This window comes from Trichomycterus rosablanca, chromosome 5 (assembly GCF_030014385.1).
Source record: "Trichomycterus rosablanca isolate fTriRos1 chromosome 5, fTriRos1.hap1, whole genome shotgun sequence".
In the NCBI taxonomy this organism is placed as follows: Eukaryota; Metazoa; Chordata; class Actinopteri; order Siluriformes; family Trichomycteridae; genus Trichomycterus; species Trichomycterus rosablanca.
In genome coordinates, this window is record NC_085992.1 from 33690556 (window position 1) to 33705279 (window position 14724).

General features: G+C 40.3%; 1 protein-coding gene across 2 annotated transcripts in view; it reads right to left on the reverse strand.

Annotated features, from left to right (window-relative positions):
• The window catches only part of fgfr3 (fibroblast growth factor receptor 3), a 52816-nt gene that overhangs the window by 26859 nt on the left and 11233 nt on the right, over positions 1–14724 (reverse strand). For both annotated transcript variants that reach the window (XM_062995077.1, XM_062995078.1), the window contains exons 2-4: positions 13870–14154; positions 8770–8835; positions 2407–2576 (exon numbers count right to left, since the gene is read on the reverse strand). In XM_062995077.1, the coding sequence (XP_062851147.1) occupies positions 2407–2576; positions 8770–8835; positions 13870–14154 (521 nt within the window). The remainder of the gene's footprint in view (positions 1–2406; positions 2577–8769; positions 8836–13869; positions 14155–14724) is intronic.

The window sequence follows — 14724 nt, forward strand, 5'->3', positions numbered from 1 at the left end:
CATTCAGTAAATAATTCTGTTCATGTAAACATGGTTTAAACATAGTGTTTTTAATCACAATTACACTAACGAGTTAATAATATCTTTTGTTTAACTATAAATTGTTGCAGCCCAGCATTTCTAGGGCTTTATAATAATGGCTAAATGGACAATCACAATTACTAAATATTCATCTCTATTATTTCATCACTTTGTCATTTATATCAACATAACGGTAGCAGAAAATTTCAATGGGAATTATAAGTACAATTAGATTGTATATAAATAAGGCCACATTTTACGCAATCAAACATACAGTTTAAAATGATCCATGAACAGCTTATGATTTAATGCTCAAAGTATCCAAAATATTAGGGATGTCCTGATTCTGTCTGAAAGAGTATACATAAAACTTTAAAAGGCCACTAAACACTTAAGTAAATGTAATAAACACTTAAGTAAGTGTAACAAAGCAACAGTGCAGCAAGTGGAATCATCAGGAAAACTTTATAAGCATTATGAGTTGTTAGAAACAATTACTGCTATGTTTTTTTGGTATTTACTTTTAATAATGTTTGATACTTTTTGGTTTAAATTGTGATTTAAATTATGATTTAAAGGCCTCTAGATTTTATGTTTCTATGTTGTAAGCTGCTCTTTATTTGATTTGATTTCAGAGCAGTCTTACCTATTTTGTCTAGGTTTTAGTAATTTTATACATAGAACTGTGTAGCTGTATGATCTAGAACATGTAAATGTTCAGATATCAGACTGGTATCAGCAGCAAATCAGTGTATATACTGTATATACTAATCAAGATTTGTGGCAAAAGAAAATCTAAACATTAATAACCAAGCCAGTGAACCATCCTTAGTAATCTTACCAGCATCACTAATATCATCCTGTCATTACTTAAGATTATGGTGACTGATATGACTGCACATTTAATTGTGCAGCTGGATTTTTAATTTTATGTAAAATGTAGTTCTACTCATTGAAAACTGTTCTTTTAAACAAACACTAGAACAGAGCACACATACAAACACAGGGAGGGCATGTTTTTAGGCAAAGCTATGAGGGTTATGCCCCTGAGCCTGTTGCTTCAATAGAGTTTGCAGAAAGTCATTGTGTAGCTGTCAAACACAGACTCGAGCCCTGACCCACTGTGGGTGTGTTAGAGGTTTGCCAATAATAAAGCTGTCAATGCCATCATCAACTCTGACCCTAAAGATGAATCTATCAGCACACAGCTGGGCACTAGAAATGTCTTTCATTAAAAGTAAGAACTTTCGCCTATATACGTATACAGCTTTTACTATATATACTCCACTTTACAATATTAACCACTTAAAATAATCAAATACATAGTGTAAATATTATGCTAAAATAATACAACATTTTTAACATTTTACAGGATGAAAACTGCTCTTAGAGCAGCTTGATAATAACTAAATAGTTCATTGAAGCATCTTCAAATGCAAGATTCTACTACGCAAAGCAGAAGCAACATCCAAAAACTTTGGCAAATTTTTTGGGCACAAAGACATCTAGGATGGACTGAAAGTGGAGGTTTGTGCTGTGTTCCCTCTTTCAAATTGTTTTAAGAAATAACAAACGTTGTGTTCTAGGGACCAAAATGAAAATGAACCACCCTGATTGTTACCAAGATTAATGTGAAAGCCAGTGCCTGTCATATCACTGGGGAATGTTAATGCCTCAAGTAACTTGCACATATGTAAATATATCATAAATACACAGGGGTACTTTTTTGTCTTTGTACTGTTTTAAATGAAATAAATGACACAAATAATAACTATTTAGATTTTTTTCTACTTTCCAACTTTCTAAAATGGGATTTGTATGTCCGATCTTGGAATTACAAACTGATATTTAAAAAGAGATTACATCATTTTAGTTAAGGTTGGGACTCCCAACTCCCAGGTGTAGTACATACATGTCATGGCATGTATGTTTTATTTTAATGAGATGCTCCCTGTTTTAAATAAAATTATGAAGTCAAAAACTATAATCATTGAACTAAAGCCAACAGGTACCAGTAAGAACAAACAGGGACAAGTAAGAACAGGGAAGAATGCGCACACATGACCACACCAATTTATAAACCATAAATAACAGCAGCGCAGCACAGAACTGATAGTACCTTCAAGATGCTTTCAGATAAACAGCAACAGGTGCAACAAGACAGACAGAGAGAGAGAGAGAGAGAGAATCAGAAAAAGTGTGAGAGAATCAGACAAGAGAGAGAATGAGAGCGAGGGACGGAGTGAAGGAGGCAGATGGCGACGAGCTGTGTAAACTGTTAATGACCAGATGCTAATTAAATGTAACCCTATAACTGAACATACAGTCATACATGCATTCCAGTATTAACCACTTCTACATTCCTTCAGTTGGCAGAGTATTTACCTTAATCCCGCCCATCCTCTGCTCGCCCTTAAACTCTTTGCCATTCTTCAGCCAGTGGATGGTGGGGGTGGGGTTGCCCCCTGCGGCACAGCGGAACTTCACCGTGTTGGCAGCGGGAACGGCCAAGAGCTTCTTATCCATCTGATCCTGGCGGATCCAGTACGGCGGTACTAAACAGAGAATCAGAAATCACATGATGTTAAAATCCACTTCTATTCTGCAACATACAAGTACATAATAAATCCCAAGCTTTTGCATAAATACAATCATTTGTATTTATTTTACGGCGGCCTATATGAAATGGGTGTTTCTCCTCCATGAGTGTGAGAGTGTGTCTTTGTATGTACTTGTGTGGGTGAATGTTTATGGAAAGTTCTCCTCGCACACCGTGGCAGCGACGGACTGGCTGCTTAATTCCCAGACTGAACAAAGATTTGTTTGAAAAGGGAAACACACGCACATACACACACACTGTGGGTGTAAATCTGTGCTGTGGTTCTGAGAGATGTGAAACCTTTTTTGCAAACGAATAGCAAGTTATTCTGACTGATCTTTATAACGTGACTTTTTAATCCTGACGGCAATGGTATTTTCCAGGATCACAATTCCCCTGCCCACATGACACGAGGGGCCACTGAATGGGTTCAGGAGTGTAAAAATGATGCAAATCATTAGTGAATGCTAGAGTAAGGAAACATTTATGTATATTTGTTGGAATAATTCAGAATATTTTTTTTGGTTTTAAATCCAAGTCACAATAAATAGATTTTTTAACCCACATAAAGTATTTTTAGTACTTTTAGTTTGTACATCACATCTCACTTAATGTAGAGTAATAAAGATAACAATTATATACACGCACACTGAAATGTCAGAAAAAACTGGTACAACAGGGAAATGTAGCAACTGGTGGTGGCTCCATAATGGCATGCTGTTTCTTTAGCTGGCATTTCATGGGACCCCTGGTTTGTCTACAAACGCCTCTGACAGGTGAACACTATGTGTGCCTCCTTTCTACAAGTTACACCCTTTCATGTTCTGCATTCATTCTGATAGGTTTGGCCTCAGTCAACAGGACAATGTGCCATCACACACGTCTAGAGATGTTAAATTGTGGCCAGTTTGGGGTTTTGCCACTACCACCAAAGTTACCAAATCTCAACGTTATCAAACACATCTGGAATGCCATGCAACGCGCTGTGGAACACAGAAATCCAACACCTGGGAATACGTTCTGCTGGAAGCATGGTGTTCGTTGCCTACAGAATATTTTCACAAGCTAGTGGAGTCCATGCTCCATCATATTTCTACAGTCCTACGCTCCCATGGTGGACCTACCAAGTATTAGACTGGTGTACAGTTTTTGAAACTCACCGTCAGTTGGTTCTGGGAGTGGCATCGAGTTTAAAAGGCGTTGAGTTTCAAGGTATTTTTTCCCATAAGGATGTATGGAAAACCTGTTAATGCGTTCCATGCTCCAGTAGAACTGCATATATTTTAGGCTTATGTCAAATAATGAGGTTGTTTTTGACACTTATACACTAAAAATAACACAAATATAATATAAAAACACTGAAATACAATTGAAAAACAGTTAAAAGTTATGCTTGATCTGAATTTTAATCAGTGAATTCGACGGTTATTCCACACAAATACAGATTCGTCTCATATTCGCAGTTTGATGATGTTTTACCACACTGCTCAAGCCAAGCGCTGCACAAAGCGGCAGTCGCACAGTCGAGTTTAGGGGTACAAATTTCTCGACGAAGGGCGTCGGGTTTCAAAGATTTCGAGTTTAGGGGATGTCGAGTTACAAGGTACCACTGTATATAAAAAAATCCTCTAGCTCTCCTCTTCAAGTCTCTGAAATCTGTATGTACATAACAGCCAGTGAACACAGCACATCATACATGGAATTACACAGCTTCTCAACCTGTTATAGATTCCTTCTTCATCCTTTCTCTGCTCTCTCTACTTCTTTCAAAAAAGTTGGTATCAAAGATCTGAGTGCGAGGGGTGATCAACATGCTGGAATTTCCTTTGCCATCTAATGGTTACAGAGGTCCGGCAAACACATTCTTGCTTGCACGCAATCGGCCTCACGCACATGTACACACCCACCGGCACAGACAAACACAAACAAAAACATGCTGTACTGGCACTCAAACACACTGCACTTTTTCTGTCTCAGACGATTTGCTGCCGGTCAGCGGAGTGTGTTAAGCAGGAGTCCAACAAGTGCCAATTGTGTGCGTGTGTGGGTGGGGTTGTTCGCCCTCTTCGACGCTCTTGTAGAACTCCCCATGGACAAACAGCACTTTGAGTAGGAGACTATGTGCCTGCCAAAATAAGCTTACAAAGCACAGCAAAACTGCCAAGAACACCCATAACCCCAGAGGGGGGTGCGGACAGGACCCACACAGGGCCTTATTTAGAGTTCGCAAATGAAGTAAGCAACTAAGGTTTAAGAAATATGCCAACAGATGCAAAGAAAGATGTTCACTTAGAGACTCCCACTATAGGGCCACTTTAAGTTCATTTAATTTACCTGCAGTCAATTAATGTGTACAAAGTTTTTAAGTGTTAAATAGAGCTCTTGGGAAAGGACTTTCTCTGCCCCTTCAAAACCTTTACGCCTCCTAAAATTGGCCATTAGAAATTTTAAATAGTCTAAATTAAGTGGTAACACTGTTGCCTTACAGCAAAAAGAGTCTAGGTTCGATTCTGTCCTTTCTGTGGGGAGTTTCCCTGTGTCCATGTGGGTTTCCTCTGGGTGCTACGATTTTCTCCAACAGCCCAAAGACATGCAGTCAGGCCAACATTCATGATAGGACAGGTAGTAACTAGTTACACAAGATTCATCAGTTTTAATGTCAAACACAGTCATGGACAATTTTGTATCTCCAATTCACCTCACTTGCATGTCTTTGGACTGCGGGAGGAAACCGGCGCTCCCGGAGGTAACCCACACAGACACGGGGAGAACATGTAAACTCCACACAGAAAGGACCCGGACCGCTGCACCTGGGAATTGGACCCAGGACCTTCTTGCTGTGAGGCAACAGTGCTACCCACCGAGCCACCTCTGAAGCTTTTTAAGAAATTGGCCTAAATGTGTGTCTGAGTGTGTGTGTATGTGTGTGTGTCCTGTAATGGATCGGCGACCTGTCCGGGGTGTTTCCTGCCTTTTGCTCAATGAATCAGACCCATTGCAACCCTAAACTGAATAAAGCAGTGGTAAAACAATGAATGAATAAAGGATAAAATAAGATGCAATTTGATTGTTTTTGTGTGTATTTTATATTGATGTATTACAGCCCATCCATGCAACAGCTAAAGCCCTGTCCTGGCCTGCATCGTCATAAAATAACACTTATCTGGGGTTTACATTGTGAAACACAGAAGCAGTTCAGGACCAAGACTTGATTCACGGGAGAGTGATGTCATCAGATCAGACTCCTCACATGTTCAAAACCTGGATTAACTTCCACATGACGTACCAATCTCCTTCTATTACAAGCAGATTACTGCTCATTAAAATCTAAATGGCTTAAAGTATTCTACTAATCCTTCTCCCGGCACTCTAACTCCCTCATCTCTCCAGTTTGTCCCTTTATTTGGATGAATTCTGGGTGGCACAGTCGCTAAAGAAAGTGTTGGACCTGGACAGGAGCTGGGTTTGATCCTTAGCTCTGGCCACTGTGACGGGGTTGTTAGAAAAATGTCTTTATTGGTCATATGTACATAAACACGTGTACAGTACAATAAAATTATTTTTCCACATATCCTTGCTTGAGCAGACAAGGGTTGAGGGACTTGCTCAAAGGGCCCAACAGTGGCTGCATAGCAGAGCCTGGATTTGAACGGACAGTCTTCTGATTTATAGTTCAAAGCTCTACCCACTAGGCAACCACTGTCTTTTTATGTGTTTTATGTGTTTTTCGTGCCCGCACGGGTTGCCTCGGGGTACTCCAGTGTCCTCTCACCTCAAAAAATAAAGATAAAGGATTAGCTGCACTAAACCGCCCCTAGGTGTGATTGAATCTGGAATTTTTTGATCAGTATCCTGTCTGAGGATGTATTCCTGCCTTGCGACCAGTGTTTCTGGGTGAGGCTGGACTCAGCGTGACCCTGACAAGAATGAAGTTGTAATAAATAAAAATAAAATAAATAATTAAAATGTGGAATAAATATTTTTTTTCTCTGTCCCCTTCTCTTAATTTGTTCCTTTTTTCACAGTTTTCTTCTATTTCCATCTTTCTTTTTTGTATTTCTTCGTCCAAATTCTGTTTCTGTTTATAATTTAGTTTTGTTCTTTATAATTTCCCTTAACTTATTTTTTCTTATTATTCCATTTCTTTTCTTTTTTCTTCCTTTTTTTCTTTATCTTGCACTGCCAATAAAAATCTTCCACACAACTTTCACTTCTCCACTGTTAGTCTGAATCCATTCAACCAGCAAACGCACACACACATACACACACGCACACACAAACACACACAATTTGGACGTGTGCAGAGCCAATCACCCTGAGCTAAACTGTTTAACTGCATTTTCTCTGCTTCCTGTCCCCTTCTGCTCTCCGTCCAAAGAGCCACGGGAGCTGTCAGCAAAACTCCAATTATCTCTTTCGCTTCCATGCTGCGCGCACACACATACACACACTTAAGGAACTGCTAGCGATGCTATCATTTACAGTAGCAGAGAATGGTAGATGATGAAACTAAAAGTAAGCTAAAAGGTGAATGACAGGTCCAAAATCAGCACACAGGCTTACACAGGGTATACAAATAATACATTATTATCTGTTCCACAGTGCAAGTGGCTGCTTTAATGTGCTCATCCTGAACCCCAATTATTCATTCATTCATTCATTGTCTGTTTTACCAACACTGTAGCCTGTTCATGATTGTGGTGGGTACAAGTCACCTACACACATTTGTAGTAGCTTCAGTTACAGTACAATAAAAGTCTTTATCTGCATATTTCAGCTTGTTTGGAAGCTGGGGTTTAGAGCGCAGGGTCAGCCATTGTACAGCATCCCTGGAGCAGACAGTGTTGCATAGCAGAGCCTGGATTTGAACCGACAATCTTCTGATTGATAGTCCAAAGGTCTACCCACTAGGCTACTGCTGTCTCTTTTTATGTTTTTATGTGTTTTTTATGCCCACACTGGTTGCCTCGGGGTACTCCAGTGTCCTCTCACCTCGAAGAAACATAGATATAGGAGGATAGATATAGATCCTCCCACAGTTAAACTGACTGTGAACTGTGGGGGAAAACACAGACATAGGGAAAACATGCAAACTTCATACAGAAAGGGCTGAGACCGCTCTACCTGGGAATCGAATCCAGGATATGCATGCTGTCAGGTGACGATGCTAACCATAATAACTTCAGAAAAAGGCAAACTATAGCTAGAATCTTTTTAAATCAATAGAATGTACGAGGGTTCTTCAAAAAGTTTCCGCACTTTTTTTAACTCTATTTATTAAAGGTTCACTCACTCACTCACTTAACCACTTATCCAGTTAGGGTCGCGGGAGGGTGCTGGAGCCTACCCCAGCTTTTCAATGGGTGCAAGGCACACAGTAACACCCTGGATGGGGCACCAGTCCATCTCAGGGCAGACACACATACACACACACAGACACCCATTCACCTACAGGGCAATTCAGTGTCTATAATTAAACTGACTGCATGTTTTTGGACTGTGAGAGGAAACCGGACCTCCCGGAGGAAACTCACACAGACACAGGGAGAACATGCAAACTCCCCACCTGGGGATCGAACCCATGATCTTTTTGCTGTGAGGTGACAGTGCTACCCACCGAGCCACCGTGCATCCCAGCGTCGTACCAACTTTTTAATGCCATCAGCAAAAACATTTTTTGGTTGAGCTTGTAGCCACTGATGCACCGCTGCTTTCACATCATCATCACATTAAAATCTTCTTCCCCTTAAAGCTTCTTGTAGCGATCCAAAAAAGTGGAAATCAGATGGTGCTAAATCCAGACTATAAGCTCTCTCAGTCTCTCAGGCACGACCAATTACTACTCCTCTCACCCTCACCGTTTCCAATAAAAATATAACAGTGCGGAAACTTTTTGAAGATCCCTTGTATATGACCCAATTATTTTGCATTTAAAATTAATTTTAAATAAAATACTTACAAAGCTGTAAAGACATTTAGGTTTAAGTGCTAAATCTTTCTTAGTGATGGACAGAAGTAAAACTGTTAGTGACTGCTTTATCAGCACAGTACTGAGTCACTTGTCTGCTGGCTAAATAAAAACACAATGCCAAGGCTAGTTGATTGTCCAACCGTGAAACGAGTTTAAAAAAAGACATGAAGGAACACACCATCGTCATTACCTGCATCATCAGGCTCCTCATCATAGTCTTCATCATCACCGGACGAGAGGGAATCTGAGAGACAAAGACAGACAGAAATACAAATTGTGTTACTTTATGCCACTGATTTTCCCTTCACTATAATAAATAATCCATGCAATAGAAACATGGAACTGATAACAAATCAAACACAAATAATTGCATAGACAAACACAGCCCACCCCTCATTCACTACCACACACATCTACACACGTACACATTCACACACAGCACTTAATGGCTGACAGATGTTAGCAGGCTCTCAGCAAAACCTCCATGAGATTTTTAACAACAGCTGTATTATTACACAAGCTCTCTCTCTCTCTCAGCATATGTCTCTCTCTCTTTCACACACAGACACAGTCTCCCTCCCATATAGTAGTTCTAAATGAACCTATTCAGTGGGAGGAAAAAATAACACGACCATGAAAAAGCAATTATTCTACTAGTCATTCACACAGGTACTGGCTCCACACACACGTTTTACACAAACAGTGCTCACAACACATAACCCGGCTCTAACCCGAATGTTCCTTTAGCTTTCACTAAGCACTCTTGTTTCTCTGAGGTTAAAAATGTGCCATGTCAAGGCATCTGTGTCCTTCTGGACATTATAAAATGTGTGTAAGGCTTTATTCAACGTTTGGGTATGTGCTGGTCCACATGCTACCAGCCAGTTTTGAAGCATTTTATTTACATTTTACTAATAAGATCTCTGGTTGATTAAATAGTTTCTGGAGGTACCATAGCTAGAACGTTAAAAAGAATACATGCTCATGGCAAAGGTTCAGGAACAAAGTGTTAATGTTTATTGGTTTGTCTATGGTAGTTTTTTTAAAAACCAGCTTTGTCCTTTAAATACAGTTTCAAGTATTTCATATTTTATTTATTAGGATTTTAACGTCATGTTTTTCACACTTTGGTTACATTCATGACAGAAATGGTAGTTACTCAAGATTCATCAGTTCAAGTTTAATGTCAAACACAGTCATGGACAATTTTGTATCTCCAATTTACCTCACTTATATGTCTTTGGACTGTGGGAGGAAACTGGAGGTCCCGGAAGAAACCCACACAGACATGGGGAGAACATTTTAAATTTACATTTTCGGCATTTAGCAGTTGCCTTTATCCAAAGCGACTTACACTACAGTTACAGTATACTGTCTGAACGATTGAGGGTTAAGGGCCTTGCTCAAGGGCCCAACAGTAGCAACCTAGCAGTGGTGGGGCTTGAACCAGCAACCTTCGGATTACTAGTCCTGTACCTTAACCACTAGGCTACGGCTTGCAAACTCCACACAGAAAGGACCCACCTGGGAACAGAACCCAGGACCTTCTTGCTGTGAGGCGACTACCCACCGAGCCCCTGTGCCGCCTCAAGTATTTTCTAATTGTGTTTGCTATGAGTGCTGTGTTATTAGAATCAAGTATAAATTACTCTCTAAATCACGCCACCTGTAACCAGAAAGACGTTTTATATAAAACAAGCTTAATTAAACGCAAGTCAGAACAATTAAACAGTACAATCTTAGTTTGAGCCCCAACAACACCAAACCTATGGCCAGGACTCCAAGACAGCATAACTTCTCACTTTTCCTTTATTGATCAACCTGACTGTGTGCCACCTCAGGTCTCTGTTAACTTAAATGTACAGAACATGGCAGTGAGCATGCCCTCCAAGCTGCCAAGTAAGGCTGCACAAGTTTAAAAGTGCAGTTTTCGCCCCTTTTAAGCTGGTAGCTGATGTGTAATGGGGCAGACTAAGCTATTATTTAAATGGGTACTGTAAAAAAAAAATTGGGGGGAAAGAGTGGAAACATTTTTATATAATGTTCAGTCTGGAAAGCTTGTGTATGTCCAGTCAGCAACATTTAACACAGCTAGCATCACCCCTACAGTTACTGCAGCAGGAGCTATAAAGGTTCCTGGCTAGTAATGCAAGATTCAGAGTGGGTTGTGTTTTCTAACATTTACCAGATTTGATATGAACCTCACAATGTTGCTGTAGTCAATGTGTCAGAATGGAATGGAAGTCAAGCGTAATAGTTTTGCAATGTCTAAACGAAACAGTCACTGGTCAATAAATGGCTGTAATACAAACAACAATATGAACAATGTTACATCAGCAAACTGGCAGCGTATTGCTTTTGTATTGTCACTTCTGCGGCAGATTCTTTTGCAACCAATAGAGCACTGTCTAATTCGGTGGCTGGGATCGGCAACAACGAACTGACGCTTCAGTCTGGATTCAACTGCCAACCAGAGCATCAGATCCATGTGGGGAGGCAGAAGCCAACCATTAAAAAGTCGCAGACCAACGCTCATGCGAGGCCTTTGCTCATGGCCCACTAGATGAACTGTTGTTCGCTGCTATTGTTTCAGTCCCTGCTATTGTTTGTGTCAGTTTTGATTAGATTGGTTGTGTACATAGCGTTGTGTGTAATTTTGTGTGTATATGTAAATTGTATAGTTGTATATAATAATATCGCACATTACACCAGATAAACTTTTCATCCAAAGTTGTACATCTCAGTTTCATCTATCCTTGTTGGTTCTGTTTTTATTTAGATCTGAGAGCTGATAGGAGAGAAAAAATAATTATATCAACATAATGGATTTTACACTAGACTAGATGGGTACACCTGACCAGCTACATTACTGGTTGCCATAAAAAAATCTACATATTTGCAGTATTTCAACATCATTGTGTTCATGCTATTTAAGTGCCCTGTTGTTTGTTGTATTGTTTTTGGATTGCCTGTATGTGTCTAATTGAGAGTAACAGGATATTGCTGCTTTTGGACATTCTATCGACTTTCAGTCATTGATTCAGTATTTGTAGCCACCTTTATAGACAGAGGGTGGCAGATAAGGCTGACTGGAGCTGGACTAATGCCAAACACATGAAAAAAAGAAAGCGACCTTATTGCTCTCCATCTGGTTTAAATGATGAGGTGATTCCAGACAATTGCTCTTTAATTTGTTGTCAATGGACGACTTAACTTGTGTCTCTGAGCTCTGGAGTGTACAGCGCTCTGGTCACCCCCATGCTGGCATTTACACACCTGAATATGACTGCTGACACTAAAAGGCTGTAATGTGCTTCCCAGAGAAGTATTTAGAACACATTAATGAACATTAATTGCAACAAAAAGCTGAAATCCCTTATTGTATAAAGTATGGATGTAACGATACACTCTACCCACGATGTGATGGGATTCATGATACTGGGTTCATGATACGATTGTTTCCTGAATTTTTTATGAAATTTAATTAAAATTAAATAAAAGACAAATTATGAAAGTTTCCTTTTATTATTTCTTTAAAAAAAATAAAATAAAATACTGTATTTGTGCTTATCTTTTATTGATCTTAATAATGAATGCCCTTTTATTTTTGAGGTAGGTAAAATAATGCAGCACATTTCACAAACTGAAATGAAATAAATCCCACAATAAATAAATAAATGAATAATACAAATAAAGAAAGTATCCTCACATAGGTAAATAAATTTGGCTGGAAATTTCTGAACCTGGCAACCCTGTAGTCACGTAAACCAGGCAAGGTGAATAGTGCCAGTGCCCTCTGCTGTTTAAAGTGAATATCGATTCATTATACATGTAAACCGATTGTAATCGTTACACATGTGAATCGATTTTTAACTGTCTTGTGGTGCATCGTTACATCCCTAGTATAAAGTATTCAGACCCTTTATGCAGTACTTTTTAGAAGCTCCCTCTGCCAGTCTTGGATACGTCTCTACAAGCTTTGCAGTCTCTGACCAGACATTCACAACCTGATAGACGAATTAAGTAATCAAAGCCTCTTAATGAGAGCATTAAGAAAATATGTCTCACTCATAACCACACACCTTTAATGACCAATCACTGCAAAGGTTTTGGGGTAATTTAGATTTAGACAGTGAATTATTTAACTGACACTGGCTACACCTATTTAAAGAATCTATCCAACTGCCTGAAGATATTGGCAAAAGATTTGGGTGGTAGCAGAAAGCAGACTTAAGGCTGGGAACATAGTTGACACAAGTACGTAGACACAAACGTTTCATTGGGCAACAATGCCCCCCCTCCTTTCCCCTTCACTCGCTCTGTCTGTAGTGGAACAGTTTACTGAGACTTGAGCTCAGACAGTTTATTAAAAACGGAGTCTGCCATGCTTTGCTGAGGATTCACTCTTTGCATGGATAACTCTTTATGTGAGTGTTTGTACTACTCTTATTGTTTTTGAACACTGGAACATATGATTACCTGAAGGTTTGCTCGGACGGATTATTTTATCAGTGTGGTGTGACATGAATTTCGACTGGCAGAAAGCCACCGCTGACACATACATCGATCAAATCTGTACAAGCCAAAACACGAAAGACGTGGACTATTGTACAAAAATAGACAATAATGATCCTCAAGTCCCAACATATTACAGCAGGGAGTGAAGACAGACAGATAGGGAGCATGTTTTTTTAACGCATATTACCTCCTTTTTCTCCCAATTTAGCATAGCCAATCCGCTGCTGGGGACGGCGTCCAGGGAGGGTGTATATTCGTCTGACACACACTCCCTCTGACGTGTGCATTCTCATACTTATACATTCTTATTTACCCATACTTGGGTGGATTTGCGCATGAGGTTGTCTTCACGTACGGAGAGCCATGCCCCAATCTCTGCGCGCCTCCACTTTCTGTACAGGTGGCCTGGGCAACCAAGGTCTTTACACAGCATTCATAACTCGAACCTTTAGTCCGGTCTTTCCCACCCAGCAGACTGGAAGCCAATTTTGTCTGCTGCAGGGGCAGGCATTAGCCAATTGTGACTGGTAGAGGGTGCCCAGCTGACCGGTAGCAGAGCCGAGATTCGAACCCGGGAGCTCAGAATCTCTGTCTGGTGTGCTAGCGGATTATCCTGCTGTGCCACCTGGGTGCCCCAGAAAGTACGTTTAAAAGAATGAGTGGGTGAATGACTGCAGTAAGGATAAAAAAAACCACAACTCTGAGAAATCGAGAGGAAAGTACATGAAAGAGATGAGAAGTGAACTAAAAATATACTGACCAGTGACCCTGATGGTGTAGTTGCTGAGTAGAGTGTTGCTGTGTTCGTATCTGCACGAGTACATGCCCGAGTCCTCGTATGAGATGTTGTTGATGTGTAGAGCTTTGTGACCTGGCCGTGTGCGGTTGCCAGGTAACACGACTTCGCCTCCTTTCAGCCACACGACAGGAAGAAGGATGTTGTGTGCGTTGCAGGGAAGATCCAATGAGTCCCCTAATGCCACCACATAGTCCTCCAGGAACCCCTCTGTCTCTAGTTCGGTCTCTGTCTCACTCGACTGCCAGTCTGAGACAAACAAACAAATAGTAAAGAATATGAAAAATGAATGAAATTATGTTTCATTACAAACAGACTTTTATATCGTTCACATAATTAATTGAATGGTTAACGAATAGCTAGAGTGTAGGGCAGTTGTAGCCTAGCGGTTAAGGTACTGGGCTCGTAATCAAAAGGTGGCTGGTTCAAGCCCCACCACTGCCACTGTTGGGCCCTTGAGCAAGGCTTTTAACCCTCAACTGCTTAGACAAAATACTGTCATAGTAGCTTTCATCCTGTTCTTCAATGGTCAGGACCACCACATAGTAGGTATCATTTAGGTGGTGGTTGATTCTCAGCACTGCAGTGACAATGACATGGTGGTGGTGTGTTAGTGTGTGTTGTGCTGGTATGAGTGGATAAGACAAAGCAGCTCTGCTGGAGTTCTTAAATACCGTGTTAGTTGGTCCACCTTGTAGATGTAAAGTCAGAGATGATCGCTCATCTATTGCTGCTGTTTGAGTTGGTCATCTTCTAGACCTTCATCAGTGGTCACAGGATGCTGCCCATGGGGCGCTGTTGGCTGGATATTTTTGGTTG